The following is an 18,196-nucleotide window of genomic DNA, read 5'->3' as shown; positions in this document are numbered from 1 at the left end:
TATCTGGCAACAGTTATGGTGGTCATTCCTGCAGTCAGCATGCCAATTGCACACTCCCTCAAACTTGATACATCTATGGCATTGTGTTGTGTGACAAAACTGCACATTTTATTGTCCCCAGCACAAAATTTGAGCGGAAATATACTTTTTGTGCTTATGGAACGTTTCTGGGATTTCTTATTTCAGCTCAAGAAACATGGGGCCAACACTTTACATTGTGTTTATATTTTTGTTGAGTGTAGATAATCCTAACCCTAACCCTAAACCTTTTCCTAACCTTAACCTAATTTTCCAGGTAAAATTCTCCTAACCAGCAACGAAAAGTCAAATCTGATGTTTATTTGACAAAAGCTGGATCGCTTCTAGCCATGACCCTGGTGTTCATAGACAGCCATTTTTTTGTTATTTATTGGGCCTGGATTGTATTAGAGGTCTAGATTGTATTTGAAAACAGCTGTTTTTTGTTATTTATTAAAATGTTCATACAAATAGCCTATAGGAAATATAATTCGCAAATTATATTAAACAAATATATTTTGAAGGATGTGTTTTATTACTGTGTAGGTGACGTGTTCTTCTAGGCCAAATGTTTTTTAAATGTTCTATAAAACATTTTCTAAACGTAACCTTTAACTAGGCAAGTCAGTTAAGAACAAATTCTTATTTACAATGACGGCATACACCGGAAAACCCGTTCAATGCTGGGCCAATTGTGCGGCGCCCTATGGGACTCCCAATCACGGCCGGTTATGATACAGCCTGGATTTGAACCAGGGTGTCTGTAATGACACCTCTAGCACTGAGATGCTGTGCCTTAAGACTGCTGCGCCACTCGGTAGCCTGATAAAGTATAAATTATATTCAATTATGATTTGCAGCAGGGATGCAGATGCAACAGGCAATGTTTTGATTTTCAATAAAAACCTGTCTTGTTGGTATAAGAACATCGTTATACTTTATTTTGTTTCAATTTAACAGGCTAATTTCTATTCTGTTCAAATTAATTACAATAATACACACATAATAAATCTTTTTGAAAACACAAAAACAAATGATCGCATCGACAGAGACCGCAAACTGGCTACACAAAGCTTAAATTGGCTACCGCAAAGGGAATCTGAACACTGTTAGCTAGAAGAATATGGTGTTTTAGCCTTTCTTTGTAGGGCATACATAATTTCAAATCAGGCCCTATTAATTTCTGCGTACTTTTAACTCGGATCTCGTACCTGCGTAAATGGACAGAGTATTGCGTAGTTGATACGCAAAATGTGTGCATGTTGGCAGGCCTGCTACTGGTTGCCCAAGTAGATAAAGATCTAGGATAGGATTATGGCTAAATAATGCAGCAACGCCTGGAGAAAAAATGGCGCTGGAGGGAATGGCTGCCGTCATATCGGCTCTTAACCAAACAGGCTATTTTGTTCTTTTTTTCACGTTGTTCATGACTTGTTTTGTACATAATGTTGCTGCTACCGTCTTATGACCGAAAAGAGTTTCTGGACATCAGAACTAAGATTACTCACCTCAAATTGGATGAGGAGTTGTTCTTCATTGAGTCGGCCACGAGGGATATACTACAGACACCCGACCAGGCCCAAAACTACGTGATTCGCTGGAAAAGGAAACGTACGTTTCGTGGAAAGAGGCTAATCTGCCCTTGCCTTCCATCCTGCTAGCTAACGTTCATTTGCTGGAAAATAAATGGGACGAACTGAAAGCATGTATATCCTACAAACGGGACATTAAAAACTGTAATGTCTTATGTTTCACCAAGTCGTGGCTGACCGACGACATTAACATATAGCTGGCGGGTTATACACTGTCGGCAGGATAGAACAGCAGCCTCTGGTAAGACACGGGGCAGGGGCCAATGCATATATGTAAACAATAGCTGGTGCACAATATCTAAGGAAGTCTCGAGGTTTTGCTCATCTGAGGTAAAGTATTTCATGATAAGCTGTAGACCACACTATCTACCTAGAGAGTTTCTGTATTTTTCGTAGCTGTTTACATACCACCACAGACCAATGCTGGCACTAAAACCGCACATAAGGAGCTGTATTCTGGCAAAAGCAAACAGAAAAACGCTCATCCAGAGGTGGCGCTCCTAGTGGCTGGGGACTTTAATGCAGGGCAACTTCAGTCAGTTTGACCTAATTTCTATCAGCATGTTAAATGTGCAACCAGAGAGGAAAAACATTTTTAGACCACCTTTACTCCACACACAGAGACGCATACAAAACTCTCACCCTCCATTTGGCAAATCTGACTATAACTCTATCCTCTTGATTCCTGCTTACAAGCAAAAATTTAAGCAGGAAGCACCAGTGACTCAATCTATATAAAAAAGTGGTCAGAAGCTAAACTACAGGACTTGTTTGCTAGCAGACTCAGTGACCGTCCGTCCGTACATACCCCAACCAGAAGCTATGGATTAGAGGCAACATTCGCACTGAGCTAAAAGGGTAGAGGTGACGCTTTCAAGGAGCGGGACTCTAACCCAGAAGCTTATAAGAAATCCCGCAATGCCCTCCAACGAACCATCAAACAAGCAAAGTGTCAATATAGGAATACGATCGAGTCAAACTACACCGGCTCTGGCGCTCGTCAGATGTGGCAGGGCTTGCAAAATATTAGACTGCAAAGGGAAGCACAGCCGAGAGCTGCCCAGTGACACGAGCATACCAGACGAGCTAAATTACTTCTATGCTCGCTTCGAGGCAAGTAACACTGAAACATGCATGAGAGCATCAGCTGTTCCTGACGACTGCGTGATCATGCTCTCCGCAGCCGATGTGAGTAAGACATTTACACAGGTCAACATTCACAAGGCTGCAGGGCCAGACGGATTACCAGGACGTGTACTCTGAGCATGCACTGACCAACTGGAAAGTGTCTTCACTGACATTTTCAAACTCTCCCTGTCTGAGTCTGTAATACCAACATGTTTCAAGCAGACCACCATAGTCCCGGTGCCGAAGAACACTAAGATAACCTGCGTAAATGACTACCGACCTGTAGCACTCACGTCTGTAGCTATGAAGTGCTTTAAAATGCTGGTCATGCCTCACACCACCATTACCCCAGAAACCCTAGACCCCCTCCAATTTGCATACCACCCTAACAGATCCACAGATGATGCAATCCCTATACTGCATTCCACACAGCCATGTCACACCTGGACAAAAGGAACAACTATGTGAGAATGCTATTCATTGATTACAGCTCAGCATTCAACACCATAGTGCCCTCAAAGCTCATCCCTAAGCTAAGGACCCTGGGACTACCTCTGCAACTGGAACCTGGACTTCCTGACGGGCCGCCCCCAGGTGGTAAGGGTAGGTAATAACACATCCTCCACACTGATCCTCAACATGGGGCCCCTCAGGGGTGCGTGCTCAGTCCCCTCCTGTAATCTCTGTTCACTCGTGACTGCAAGGCCAGGCACGACTCCAACACCATCATTAAGTTTTCCGATGACACAACAGTGGTAGGCCTGATCACCGACGAGACAGCCTATAGGGAGGAGGTCAGAGACCTGACCGTGTGGTGCAAGGACAACAACCTCTCCCTCAATGTGATCAAGACAAAGGATTGTGGACTACAGGAAAAGGAGGACCGAGCACGCCCCCCATTCTCATCGACAGGGCTGTAATGGAGCAGCAAACTAACATGGTCCAATTACACCAAGACAGTCGTGAAGAGGGCACAACAAAACCTATACCCCTCAGGAGACTGAAAAGATTTGGCATGACTGGTTGCATCACTGCCTGGTATAGCAACTGCTTGGGCCAAGCTTCCTGCCATCCAGGACCTTTATACCAGGCTGTGTCAGAGGAAGGCCCTAAAAATGGTCAAAGACTCCAGCCACCCTAGTCATAGACTGTTCTCTCTGCTACCGCACGGCAAGCGGTACTGGAGCACCAAGTCTCGGACCAAGAGGCTTCTAAACAGCTTATACCCCCAAGCCATAAGAGTCCTGAACAGCTAATAAATGGCTACATAGACAATTTGCACGCACGCACGCCCCCCTCCCCCCCACGCTGATACTACTCTGTTATTATCTATGCATAGTTACTTTAATAACTCTACCTGCATGTACATAATTACCTCGACACCAGTGCCCCCCCGCACATTGACTCTGTACCGGTTCCCCCTGTATATAGCCCCGCTATTGTTATTTACGGCTGCTCCTTAATTACTTGTTATTCTCATTTATATATTTTTGTGTTTGTGTGTTTTCTTAAAACTGCATTGTTGGTTAACGGCTTGTAAGTAAGCATTTCACTGTAAGGTCTACACCGGTTGTATTCGGCACATGTGACAAATAAGATTATGGTAGAGTTAAGTTCAAATACAAAGGTTTTTAAATTGAAACATCCCACACTGTTTTTAATTGCACAGCTTTCTCTTTGCAATAAGTCTCGCTGAATATGTGCATTAGCATATCAGTCAGTCTCGATTTGGCATGAACTTCAAGATCACGATGGGGAGAGTCATTTGCATTGTTTGCGATTGTATTTCAGACCCTCTGCTTTTAATCATTGCTGAGAAGCTCCACTTCACTCCACACACCCACCCCGGATAACGCATCTCTTCCTCTTTCCTAAACAGCTGTTACAGTTCATTGTTAAAGGCACCACCCACATCAATTATATATGAGCAGCATTCCGGAGAGGGCCCATAGCCAAGTCTGTCTGTGGAGCTTAGTGGAGAGCTAGACACATCACACTGTTCACAACTTACTCTCACAGAGAGGAGGAACATCTGCTGTGCCAGCGTTCTGAAATGAAGTTCGTATCAGGAGGCAGAGTTATTATTATTTTTAAATGATTTACATTCATTCCAGAGATTTACCTTGTGTTTTTTCCATCAGACCCATTCACTTTTGCCACATTTTGTGGTTACATTACAGCCTTATTCTAAAATGTATTTTCAAAATAAAATAAATCCTCAATCTAAACAAACTACCCCATAATGGCAGAGCAGGTTTAGACATTTTTTCAAATACATAAAAAAAAACTGAAATCTCACACACAAGTATTCAGACCCTTTAATCAGTCCTTTGTTGAAGCACCTTTGGCAGTGATTACAGCCTCAGCCTCTTCTTGAGTATGACGCTATAAGCTTGGCACACCAGTGTTTGGGGAGTTTCTCTCATTGTTCTCTGCAAATCTCTCAAGCTCTGTCAGGTTGGATTGGGTGCGTCGCTGCACAGCTATTTTCAGGTCTCTCCAGAGATCGGTTCAAGTTCGGGCTCCAGCTGGGCCTCTCATTGCCTTGGCTGTGTGCTTAGGGTCACTGGAAGGTGAACCTTTCCTCCAGACGTGACGCGTGGCAGGCCAAAGAGTTCAATCTTGATTTCATCAGACCAGAGAATCTTTTTTGTCATGGTCTGACAGTCCTTTAGGTGTGTTTTGGAAAACTCCAAGCGGGCTGTCATGTGCCTTTTACTGAGGAGGGCCTTCCGTCTGGCCACTGCCATAAAGGCCTGATTTGCAGAGTGCTGCAGAGATGGTTGTCCTTCTGGAAGGTTCTCCCATCTCCACAGGGGAACTCTGGAGCTCTGTCAGAGTGACCATCGGGTTCTTGGTCACCTCCCTGACCAAGGCCCTTCTCCCCCGTTTGCTCAGTTTGGCCGGGGGGGGGGGGGGGGGGGCAGCTCTAGGAAGAGTCTTGGTGGTTCAAATGTAAATAAGGTGTTTTATTTTTAATACATTTGCAAATGTTTAAAAAAAAAAGTTTTTTATTGTGTATAGATAGATCAAAAAAAGTAATTTAATCCATTATAGAATAAGGCTGTAACATGAAATGTGTAAAAAGTCAAAGGGTCTGAATACTTTCTGAATGTACTGTAGGTGTTGAGCTATTATTAGAAATGCATAGGTCAGAACTGTTGACTTCAACTCAGGGCATCCTTGCTTGAGTTCTATATCGTATCAGTATTAAAAATAGCTTTTCAGAGCAGATGTCAATACCACAGTGACCTTTTAAGTTCATTACATGGCTCACGGCCCTGGGTCTGAGCTCCTCCCTATGCAACTGGGGTCCTGACCTTCCTGACAGGCCGCCCCCAGGTGGTGAAGACAGGCAACATGACCTCTTTGACATGGATTCTCAACACAAGGGTTCGTCCTCAGTCCCCTCCTGTTTTCCCACAACTGCGTTGCCTCTCAGTTTCAATTCCATCATGCAGTTCGCTGACGACAACAGTAGTAGGCCTGATTACCAACAACGACGAGACAGCCGACAGGAAGGTGGTAGGCACCTGAAGACGTGGTGCCAGGTAAGCAACCTCTCCCTCAACACCAGCAAAACAAACGAGCGGACTGTGGACTTCAGGAGGACCCAGGCTGGACATGCCCCCATCTTCATCAGTGAGGCTGCCGTGGAGAAAGTCAATAACTTCAAATTTCTTGGCGTACACATCTCAGAGAAGCTGATATGGTCTAACGAGACGGACACCGTGGTGAAGAAGGCACGACAGCGACTCTGTCGGCCTGTCCCCGGGGGTTCTCACAGTGTTCTACAGGAGCACCATCGAGAGTATACTTTCGGGCTGCATCACTGCCGTGGACCGCAGGGCGCTTCAGAGGGTGATACGTGCAGCCAAAAGCACCATTGGGTGCACACTACCTGTCCTACAGGAACCCTATAACACCAGGTGTCACAGGAAGGCCAAGAAGATCAGTAGGGACCCCAGCCACGCCCTGTTCTCCCCGCTTCAAATCACTCAGACGCAGGCAGTACAGATGCATCATGGCAAAAACCGGAAAACTGGCAAATAGTTTCTACCCTCAGACCATCAGGCTGCAGAATAGCTACCACTAGTCAGCTATCCAATCCCCCCCCAGCCACTGACTTTAACTCTGCCCCAACTCCAATGACATTCATCACTGTTGCTAATGTGTATTTATTTCACTTGGTCCCTACACGCCCTCAATGATCATGCTGCACCCCCTCCAATCTTTACACTGCTTCCACCTCAATGGACATTTATTTATCCATCACTCCTACAAATGTTATGATGTATATAGCACTATTTCGATTGCTGTTTTTTTATTACCATTTTCATTATTTTATTTCACTTAGTCCTGCATGTTGGAGCTCGGACCCTAATATTTTCACTGTACCCTGTAATCACACCTGCAACCCTGTACATGTGACTACTTAACACTCGGAATCTGACAAATCATCCCTATCTGGGTTGGCGCCCCCCCCTTGGGTTGTGCCGTGGCGGAGATCTTTGTGGGCTATACTCAGCTTTGTCTCAGGATTGTAAGTTGGTGGTTGAAGATATCCCTCTAGTGGTGTGGGGGCTGTGCTTTGGCAAAGTGGGTGGGTGGGGTTATATCCTTCCTGTTTGGCCCTGTCCGGGGGTATCATCGGATGGGGCCACATTGTCTCCTGACCCCTCCTCCAGTATTCATGCTGCAGTAGTTTATGTGTCACGGGGCTAGGGTCAGTTTGTTATATCTGGAGTTCTTCTCCTGTCTTATCTGGTGTCCTGTGTGAATTTAAGTATGCTCTCTCTAATTCTCTGTCCTTTTTTTTTCTCTCTCTCTCTCAGAGGACCTGAACCCTTGGACCATGACTTCTTGCTGTCCCCAGTCCACCTGGCCGTGCTGCTGCTCCAGTTTCAACTGTTCTGCCTGCGGCTATGGAACCCTGACCTGTTCACCGGACGTGCTACCTGTCCCAGACCTGATGTTTTCAACTCTCTAGAGACAGCAGGAGTGGTAGAGATATTCTTAATGATCAGCTATGAAAAGCCAACTGACATTTACTCCTGAGGTGCTGAATTGCTGCACCCTCGACAACTACTGTGATTATTATTATTATTTATGAACATTTGAACATCTTGGCCATGTTCTGTTATAATCTCCATCCGGCACAGCCAGAAGAGGACTGGCCACCCCTCATAGCCTGGTTCCTCTAGGTTTCTTCCTAGATTTGGGCTATTCTAGGGAGTTTTTCCGAGCCACCGTGCTTCTACACCTGCATTGCTTGCTCTTTGGGGTTTTAGGCTGGGTTTCTTTACAGCACTTTGAGATATCAAATTTGATTTGGTATAAAGACTCAATAACAGGCTTTGCAGGCTCAAAATGCTCCAACAAAAACACCAGATATTGATTAACGAGCATAGAACCCAAAACTGTTTACTTTGTCAATTCAAATCATTGGTAAATGGAGATAAGAGTTGCAAGCCCTCCGAAATCGCTATACAAACCCACACAGCGGAGCTAAAAATCACGTTGTTTAGAGTAGGTGAGTCACATCTCACCAACCTGAGGTACATTGCTGGGCAAAAAATAAAATAATGCCTAGGGCAGGGATTTTATTTGGTTTTCTGAGTAAAACATATAATATTTATTTTTTTGGGATATAAAAACATTAAGAACACCAGCAAATCAGCTCCAAGTGATTTAATTTAGGAAATTTATTCCAAAGTATTTCCACACGAGAGACCCAGTGCATTCGGAAAGTATTCAGACCCCTTGGCTTTTTCCACATTTTGTCATGTTACAGCCGTATTCTAAAATTTATTACATAGTCCCCCCCAATGACAATGCAAAAACAGTTTTTTTGCAAATGTATATATACAGAAAATCACATTGTAAGATTTTTTATGAATTTATTTGCAAAATATGGTGGAAAATAAGTATTTGGTCAATAACAAAAGTTTATCTAAATACTTTGTTATATACCCTTTGTTGGCAATGACAGAGGTCAAACGTTTTCTGTAAGTCTTAAGGTTTTCACACACTGTTGCTGGTATTTTGGCCCATTCCTCCATGCAGATCTCCTCTAGAGCAGTGATGTTTTGGGGCTGTTGCTGGGCAACACGGACTTTCAACTCCCTCCAAAGATTTTCTATGGGGTTGAGATCTGGAGACTGGCTAGGCCACTCCAGGACCTTGAAATGCTTCTTACGAAGCCACTCCTTCGTTGCCCGGGCGTGTGTTTGGGATCATTGTCATGCTGAAAGACCCAGCCACGTTTCATCTTCAATGCCCTTGCTGATGGAAGGAGGTTTTCACTCAAAATCTCACGATACGTGGCCCCATTCATTCTTTCCTTTACACGGATCAGTCGTCCTGGTCCCTTTGCAGAAAAACAGCCCCAAAGCATGATGTTTCCACCCCCATGCTTCACAGTAGGTATGGTGTTCTTTGGATGCAACTCAGCATTCTTTGTCCTCCAAACACGACGAGTTGAGTTTTTACCAAAAAGTTATATTTTGTTTTCATCTGACCATATGACCCAATCTTCTTCTGGATCATCCAAATGCTCTCTAGCAAACTTCAGACGGGCCTGGACATGTACTGGCTTAAGTAGGAGGACACGTCTGGCACTGCAGGATTTGAGTCCCTAGCGGCGTAGTGTGTTACTGATGGTAGGCTTTGTTACTTTGGTCCGAGCTCTCTGCAGGTCATTCACTAGGTCCCCCCCGTGTGGTTCTGGGATTTTTGCTCACCGTTCTTGTGATCATTTTGACCCCACGGGGTGAGATCTTGCGTGGAGCCCCAGATCGAGGGAGATTATCAGTGGTCTTGTATGTCTTCCATTTCCTAATAATTGTTTCCACAGTTGATTTCTTCAAACCAACCTGCTTACCTATTGCAGATTCAGTCTTCCCAGCCTGGTGCAGGTCTACAATTTTGTTTCTGGTGTCCTTTGACAGCTATTTGGTCTTGGCCATAGTGGAGTTTGGAGTGTGACTGTGTGAGGTTGTGGACAGGTGTCTTTTAAACTGATAACAAGTTCAAATAGGTGCCATTAATACAGGTAACGAGTGGAGGACAGAGGAGCCTCTTAAAGAAGAAGTTACAGGTGTGTGAGAGCCAGAAATCTTGATGGTTTGTAGGTGACCAAATACTTATTTTCCACCATAATTTGCAAATAAATTCATTAAAAATCCTACAATGCGATTTTCTTGATTTTTTTTTCTCATTTTGTCTATCATAGTTGAAGTGTACCTATGATGAAAATGACAGGCCTCTCTCTCATCTTTTTAAGTGGGAGAAATTGCACAATTGGTGACTGACTAAATACTTTACCCCCCCACTGTATATAAAAAAAGAAATAAGAAAAAAGTACCAAAGTAATCATACCCTTTAATTTGTTGAAGCACATTTGGCAGCGATTACAGCCTGAAGTCTTTTTGGGTATGCCACTACAAGCTTGGCACACCTGTATTTTGTGAGTTCCTCCCACGCTCTGTCAGGTTGGATGGGGAGCGTTGTCGCACAGCTATTTTCAGTTCCCTCCAGAGATGTTCGATCAGGTTCAAGTCCGGGCTCTGGCTGGGCCACTCAAGCACATTCATTCAAAGACTTGCCTTCAGAAGGTATTCACACTCCTTGACTTTTTCCAGTTTGTTGTTTTACAGCCTGAATTTAAAAATGTATTACATTTATATTTTTTGTTACTGGACATTGTCACAATACCCCATAATATCAAAGTAGAATTATGTTCTTTAACATTCTTACAAAAAAATGTGTTTGTTTGTTGAAAAATGAAAAGCTGACATGTCTTGAGTCAATAAGTATTCAACCCCTTTGTTATGGCAAGCCTAAATAAACCACTCAGGGATTTCACCATAAAACAGTTTGAGAGTTAATGGCTGTGATAGGAGAAAACTGAGGATGGATCAACAACATTGTAGTTACTCTACAACACTAACCTAATTGACAGAGCGAAGAAAGAAGCCTGTGCAGAATAAAAATATTTCAAAAGATGCATCCTGTTTGCCACAAGGCACTAAAGTAATACTGTAAAAAAATGTGGCAAAGCAATTAACATTTAGTATTCATGACAAAAAGTTGTGTTTGGGGCATATCCAATACAACACATTACAGAGTACCACTCTCCATATTTTCAATCATAGTGGTGGCTGTTATGGGTATGCTTGTCATCATTAAGGCCAAGGGGAGTTATTCAGGATAAGAAAGAAATGGAGTGGAGCTAAGCAAAGGCAAAATCCTTGAAGAAACCCTGATTCATTCTTCTTTCCACCAGACACTGGGAGATAAATTCACCTTTCAGCAGGACAATAACCTAAAACCAAATCTACACTGGAGTTGCTTACCAAGAAGACAGTGAATGTTCCTGAGTGGCCTAGTTACAATTTTGACTTAAATCGACTTGAAAATCTATGACAAGATCTGAAAATGGTTGTCTAGCAATGACCAATAAGCAAATTTGACAGAGCTTGAAGAATACAAATGGGAAAATGTTGCACAATTTGAGATTTACCCAGAAAGACCCCCGCTGTAATCGCTGCCAAAATGTGCTTCAGCAAAGTATTGACCCAGTGGTTTGAATACTTATGTACATTCGATATCTGTATTTCATTTTCAATACATTTGCAAACATTTCTAAAAACATGTTTTCACTTTGTTATTATGGGGTATTATGTGTAGATGGGTGATAAAAATATGTATTTAATCCATTTTGAATTCAGGCTGTAACAAAATGTGGAATAAGTGAAGGGGTATGAATACTGTCTGAAGGCACTGTATATGTGATCGTTGTAAGCAAGGTTTGAAATTATTATTACTACTTAGTCAAATATAATATCCGTTTGGGCTTCTTGTGGTCAATTTTCAGTCTACAAATGATTTGTAATTAAGTTCTGGCCCTCTGACTCTCAACAACAACAAAAAACATCCTGCGGCAACATTTTGTTGATCCCTGGTCTAGGGAATACCATAGGCTTCTGCTTCCTATATTCTGGAATGAGTTTTACCCCCAAAATAACAATCTTTTGACATTGCTCAAGTTTGGACGACTAGCATGGGGACCCAACACTCAAAAGTTACTGACCTTCAGGTACGCACAGAAATGTGAAATCATCTATAAAAGTCATGGCGTAGTTTGAGGATAATGTCCTTCCCCAATGTCTATTGTAGGTGCTGGGTATAATGATGTACTGAACCGCTAGGTGTACATTACAGTAACAGTCACTGGACCAAATTATTTTATTTAAATAGACACTATTACATATCATATTACAACCTCTATAAGAACAGTTTGTCAAACACAGTATATGTTTAAAGAAAACTAAACCCAGAAAAAGTGCTTGGTTGGGCACTGAATGGATTAAAGCAGAATAACCCAGTGGGTTTTATATTTAGAGGTGGTGCTCTGTTCTCTGTTCTCTGTCCTGTGACCTGACGTCAGGAATAACTTGGCCTGAAGCAGAGTAACAACCAGACCACGACACTGTGAGCCTGATGATAAACAGAGCCACTGAATCTCAAAATACTAAAGTAGAATGCACTCAGCATGGTCCTGCAGGGAGACTACTGTGAAATGAACCAGACCATTAAGACCAGCGGCAGGCAAGATAGAAAGAGAGAAGGCATCCTAGAATAGTGCTAGGCTTGGATCTGAAACAATCCCCACAGAGGAATGAAAGATGGAAAAAGGCAGGGCAGATCTGTATGAGTAGGCCTAAGTTTCTCGTTCCATCCCAACAAATCAACAATGTTCAAGTTCAACAATGTTGGTCCACTCACAGTTGCTGATTTCAGGTAGGTCAAACTTGGTGAAGTCCCACCACTGGAGGCGGTAGGTGGTGTTGGCGATGTTACTGGCCACAGCTGACTGACCGTCACCGATAACCGCACCTAGGAGAAGAGAACAGAGAAGGTCATCATGTAGCTTTATCCCGCTGAGCAAAAACAAAAAAACTGCACAAGTCACTTAATTTCTATAATATGTACTTAGGTTATGGGGGGAAAAAGTGTTTTCTATTATACAGTTTTGTAATTCAGTCAAGCCTTTGTTGAGCGGTCATCCAAAATTAGGGATAACAGCAGTGGTCCAGGCCCACGCTTTTTCCTGTCTGCCCAGTCATTCTCAGTAAACCCTGTTTTTAAAATATTTTTGAAGTCCATTATGTTGACGCTTTCCTGGAGTGTTATGTTAATAGTGTAGTAGATTTAAAATGGTTATTCCATCAAACTTCAAATTATTAGAATAGTACACAATGCAGAACAGAACAACCAGGTTGAGGGTCAGTGGCCAAAGCCAAGTTCAGACAGAAGGGGGGAGTCAGATCGCTATGATCCCCAGGAACTTTACTTTTGGTGTCTATTTTTAATTGTTGCGCTACTGGTGCTGCCTGTTGATGTTAGGTAGAGAGCTACAGTAGCTGAATGATAACATCTTCGGGTTTTGTTTCATTAAATTTATTTTATTTCATCTGGGTGCTTGTGTCACCTACTAACACCCTGGTACTACCCGTAGCTCCCGTTCTCCTCAGTCCGAGAAAACACAGAGAAAGGTATGTGTTGCAGATTACTCCTTTGTAGTCCATAACGTGAAATAAATTAAACATCCCAAGGTTAATGCTGTAGATATTGTTATAAGGGAGTGTGAGACTATTGAAACATGTAACTTTGAGAGTTTTATTGTTGTTATTAATATAGTTTACAGAGTGCTAAAAGTATTGCTGTTGCTAGCTAGCATGCCTTTCTGTGATGTAGACGGTTAGCTGAGCTGCCGACCGGTGCTGGCGTTGCATTATGGGAGATGTAGTTTGGTCCTCAACGGTCTGAATGGAAGAGAGGCGATTTCACATTGTAATTTGTTTATGTTGCAGTGTTTTTGTACATGAGTTGTTCTATTTTGGTAGTCAACACTGAAAGCACCTAACTATGTATTGGTGATGTGAAACAGGATATGTGTTTTTACCTTTCTTCATGCTCCTGTGTAGAACAACTTGTCAGATGGTGCATTGGAGACTGATGTGTTCCTGTCCTGTCTTTTCACAATACTATTGCAGGTATGGTTCTATTGTCTAAGAATTAAGATTATACATTCTTTGTATTAAGGACTGGTTATTATTTTATAGTATACATTATGGCTTTATGTATGAGTGTGATTGTGTGAGTCCGAGAAAACACAGAGAGAGAGAGAACACCTTGTCAGATGGTGCATTGGAGACTGATGTGTTCCTGTCCTGTCTTTTCACAATACTATTGCAGATCAACATAAAAGCCTAAAAGACAGCCGTGGTGTCGCTCTTCATTTCTTGGTTCTCCTGTGGTACATAAGAACCTCGCTACAATAGGACGCACATAAACGTGGCTGATGATAATGGAATCCTGACCAGGTGCACTTATGTCAGTGTGGGACTAATGGCAAATCAAAAAGGGTGCTGGTGAAAAACTATAGTAGACTAAAACCATTTAATAATCATCAAAAAAGGGTACTGGCGTCTGTACGCTGTTATACCAAAATGGGCAATCTCGTACAAATACTATTCATAAGATTGTCTAAACCTAAGAGGCAAAGAACTGCTCTAAAATGCTGTAAAATATATGATAAATGCATTCATAATACTGCAATATCGCAAATTGCAAGGTCCTAATGAATTATGAGGTATAGGCCTAAATCATATATGCAAACGCATTTACTGGTTCTAATTTGATTTCAGAACAAACTTACATCAGTCAGTACATTGTAAAATGTCTGTAGTAACTGACCCAGAGGCAGCAACATCAATAGAAACTGCCCTTATGCTATGTTAAAATGCCACAAATTATTACACAATTGACACATTTTCTGTCTGTGGCAGAATGTGTACAAGTCACTCCCCAAGTCAGAGTCTAGGCCACTTACAAACTGCAACTGTCTGCAACCGCAATCATTTTTTCACAGTTAATTTGAAATGGAGATAAAGGCCTCAGGCTTGTGAGACAAAATAAAGTTGCTGTATTGACTTGACTGCAAAATAAACTAATGATAAAGACAAGAGACAATGGCTGTTTATACTGAGTGTTTCTTCTACTTTCAAGGTGTTCAAAAAGCAAAGTAGATTAAAAACCGATCAAGTTTGCCATAATTAGCTACGCTTACATGACACAATTTTATCAAAAAATTACTGAAACTGCAGTGTGAGGGATTAAGTGCTTAATGTTTTTATCTGCTGCGCCATGGTAATGGGCTAAACCTCTTTCAAGGCTGCACTTTCCCTTCTTACAGGAATACATCAAGTTTGCTGAGCAACTAACATTTTCACGAACGTGAAAGAAATTACCCTCTTTGTAATGTGGCAAACTTAGATTGGTTAGCTTAAATGTTACAATTTGTACTTACACACAGTTGCAATTTGCCTCTACGGTATGTGGTCAACAATGCAGCCATACAGAACTACAGTATGATGGACTTTACATATGGTACGCTGTCTGCCATCTGCTCTTATTTAAGTCATTAAGAGAGCATCATTTATAACGTCACTGAAGTTTTGGAGCAAATGACATGTAGAGGGGCACTTGTTCCATTAATTTCTGACAGACCCATCATGGCTCATGTCAGAGGGGGGAGAAGGGGCCTAGACTCATGCAGGCTTTGTACATAGTCAGGTGCATATAGTGGGGCAAAAAAGTATTTAGTCAGCCACCAATTGTGCAAGTTCTCCCACTTAAAAATATGAGAGAGGCCTGTAATTTTCATCATAGGTACACTTCAACTATGACAGATAAAATGAGAAAAAAAGAAAAGAAAATCACATTGTAGGATTTTTAATGAATTTATTTGCAATTAAAAGGGCCCCTACATACAGCACATTACATTTGATTATGTTTCATCTGGGAAGTTATCTGCCCTTATGCTCTATTCACCCCATTTCGTTTTATATATTTTTTAAAATCTAATTAGCCACCGTCTTACTGTATTTCCATGCATCATTGTCTACAATGCCCAAAAACCTCATGGCAGAATTATCTACAACAGATGATTGCTAGATTGAGGAAAATAAATATATAACGAACTACCTATTCTCAGAGGAAGAGGGGAGCTATAACTAAAGATACCATCTGTAGTGCACTGGCTGCACTTGACTGATTGAAACAAAATGGATCTTAAAGAGTGGATTTCACATGTACTAGGCCTATACACAAGAAATATAATGCATGATCGAACAACCCTTACATGTTTTATGACAAATGTTAGTTACATTTGAAAGCAGATGGCACTCAATAAGCTAAACATTTCTAATAATTTCAGGGTTTAGAAACTCTGATAAATCATCTTTGGAAAATCACACTTAGAATCATCCGTGGCAAACATTACAAACTACAGTATCAAGACGAGCACCGTAGTTAGCTAGTTAATGACAAACAGCAGTTGAAACCCAGACTGTTAAGACAAGGGACGGCGGATTATGTATTTTTGTAAATATCAGCTGGTACACGACAACTAAGGAGGTCTCGAGCTATTGCTCACCTGAGGTAGAGTACATCATGAAAAGCTATAGACCACACTATTTACCTAGAGAGTTTTCATCTGTATTTTTCATAGCTGTTTACATACCGCCACAGACGGAGGCTGGCACTAAAACCACACATAAGGGGCTATATTCCGCCAAAAGCAAACAGGCAAACGCTCGTCCAGAGGTGGCGCTCCTAGTGGCCGGTGACTTTAATGCAGGGAAACTTCAGTCAGTTTGACCTAATTTCTATCAGCATGTTAAATGTGCAACCAGAGGGAAAACATTCTAGACCACCTTTACTCCACACACAGAGACACGTACAAAGCTCTCCCTTCCCCTCAATTTGGCAAATCTGACCATAACTCTATACTCCTGATTCCTGCTTACAAGCAAAAATTAAAGCAGGAAGCACCAGTGACTAGATCAATAAAAAAGTAGTCAGATGAAGCAGATGCTAAGCAACAGGACTGTTTTGCTAGCACAGACAGGAATATGTTCCGGGATTCGTCCGATGGCATTGAGGAGAACACCACATCAGTCATTGGCTTCATCAATAAGTGCATCGATGACGTCGTCCCCACAGCGATCATATGTACATACCCCAACCAGAAGCCATGGATTACAGGCAATATCTGCACTAAGCTAAAAGGGTAGAGCTGACGCTTTCAAGGAGTGGGACACTAACCCGGAAGCTTAAGAGAAATCCCGCTATGCCCTACAACGAACAATCAAACAGGCAAAGCATCAGTACAGGACTAAGATAGGATCGAACTACACCGGCTCTGACGCTCGCCGGATGTGGCAGGGCTTGCAAACCATTACAGACTACAAAAGGGAAGCACAGCCAAGAGCTGCCCAGTGACACAAGTCTACCAGGCGAGCTAAACTAACTCTATACTTGCTTCGAGGCAAATAACACTGAAACACGCATGAGAGCACCAGCTGGTTCTGGAAGACTGTGTGATCACGCTCTCCGCAGCCAATGTGAGTAAGACCTTTACACAGGTCAATATTCACAAGGCTGCAGGGTCAGACGGATTACCAGGACGTGTACTGCGAGCATGCGCTGACCAACTGGCAAGTGTCTTCACTGACATTTTCAACCTCTCCCTGTCTGAGTCTGTAATACCAACATGTTTCAAGCAGACCACCACAGTGCCTGTGCCTAAGAACCTAAATGACTATCGACCCATAGCACTCACGTCTGTAGCCATGAAGTGCTTTGAAAGACTGGTCATGGCTCACAACACCATTATCCCAGAAACCCTAGACCCACTCCAATTTGCATACCGCACCAACAGATCCACAGATAGTGCCCTCAAAGCTAATCAATAAGCTAAAGGACCCTGGGACTAAACACCTACCTCTGCAACTGGATCCTGGATTTCCTGACGGCCGCCCCCAGGTAGTACGGTTAGGTAACAACACATCTGCCAAGCTGATCCTCAACACAGGGGCCCATCAGGGGTACATGCTCAGTCCACTCCTGTACTCCCTGTTCACTCATGACTGCAAGGCCAGGCACGCCTCCAACACCATCATGAAGTTTGCAGATGACACAACAGTGGTAGGCCTGATCAACGACAATGACGAGACAGCCTATAGGGAGGTCGTCAGAGACCTGACCTTGTGGTGCCAGGACAACAACCTCTCCCTCAACGTGATCAAGACAAAGGCTTGATGATTGTGGACTACAGGAAAAGGTGGACCAAGCACACCCCCATTCTCGTCGACAGCATAGCAGCCGAGCAGGTTGAAAGCTTCAAGTTCCTTGGTGTCAACATCACCAACAAACTAACATGGTCCAAGAACACAAAGACAGTTGTGAACAGGGCACAAAACCTATTCCCCCTCAGGGCACTGAAAAGATTTGGCATGGGTCCTCAGATCCTCAAAGGTTCTCCAGCTGCACCATCGAGAGCATGACTGGTTGCATCACTGCCTGGTATAGCAACTGCTCGGCCTCCG

At 42.8% G+C, this 18,196-nt stretch overlaps 1 protein-coding gene across 4 annotated transcripts in view; it reads right to left on the bottom strand.

The window, feature by feature from the left end:
• ambra1a (autophagy/beclin-1 regulator 1a) overlaps window positions 1-18,196 on the bottom strand; it is a 102,738-nt gene that overhangs the window by 49,469 nt on the left and 35,073 nt on the right. For all 4 annotated transcript variants that reach the window (XM_020477178.2, XM_031808801.1, XM_031808822.1 and 1 more), the window contains one exon: window positions 12,528-12,638. In XM_020477178.2, coding sequence (XP_020332767.1) covers window positions 12,528-12,638 — 111 coding nt within the window. The remainder of the gene's footprint in view (window positions 1-12,527; window positions 12,639-18,196) is intronic.

This window comes from Oncorhynchus kisutch, linkage group LG3 (assembly GCF_002021735.2).
Source record: "Oncorhynchus kisutch isolate 150728-3 linkage group LG3, Okis_V2, whole genome shotgun sequence".
In the NCBI taxonomy this organism is placed as follows: domain Eukaryota; kingdom Metazoa; phylum Chordata; class Actinopteri; order Salmoniformes; family Salmonidae; genus Oncorhynchus; species Oncorhynchus kisutch.
This window is presented reverse-complemented; position numbering and strand designations above follow the sequence as displayed.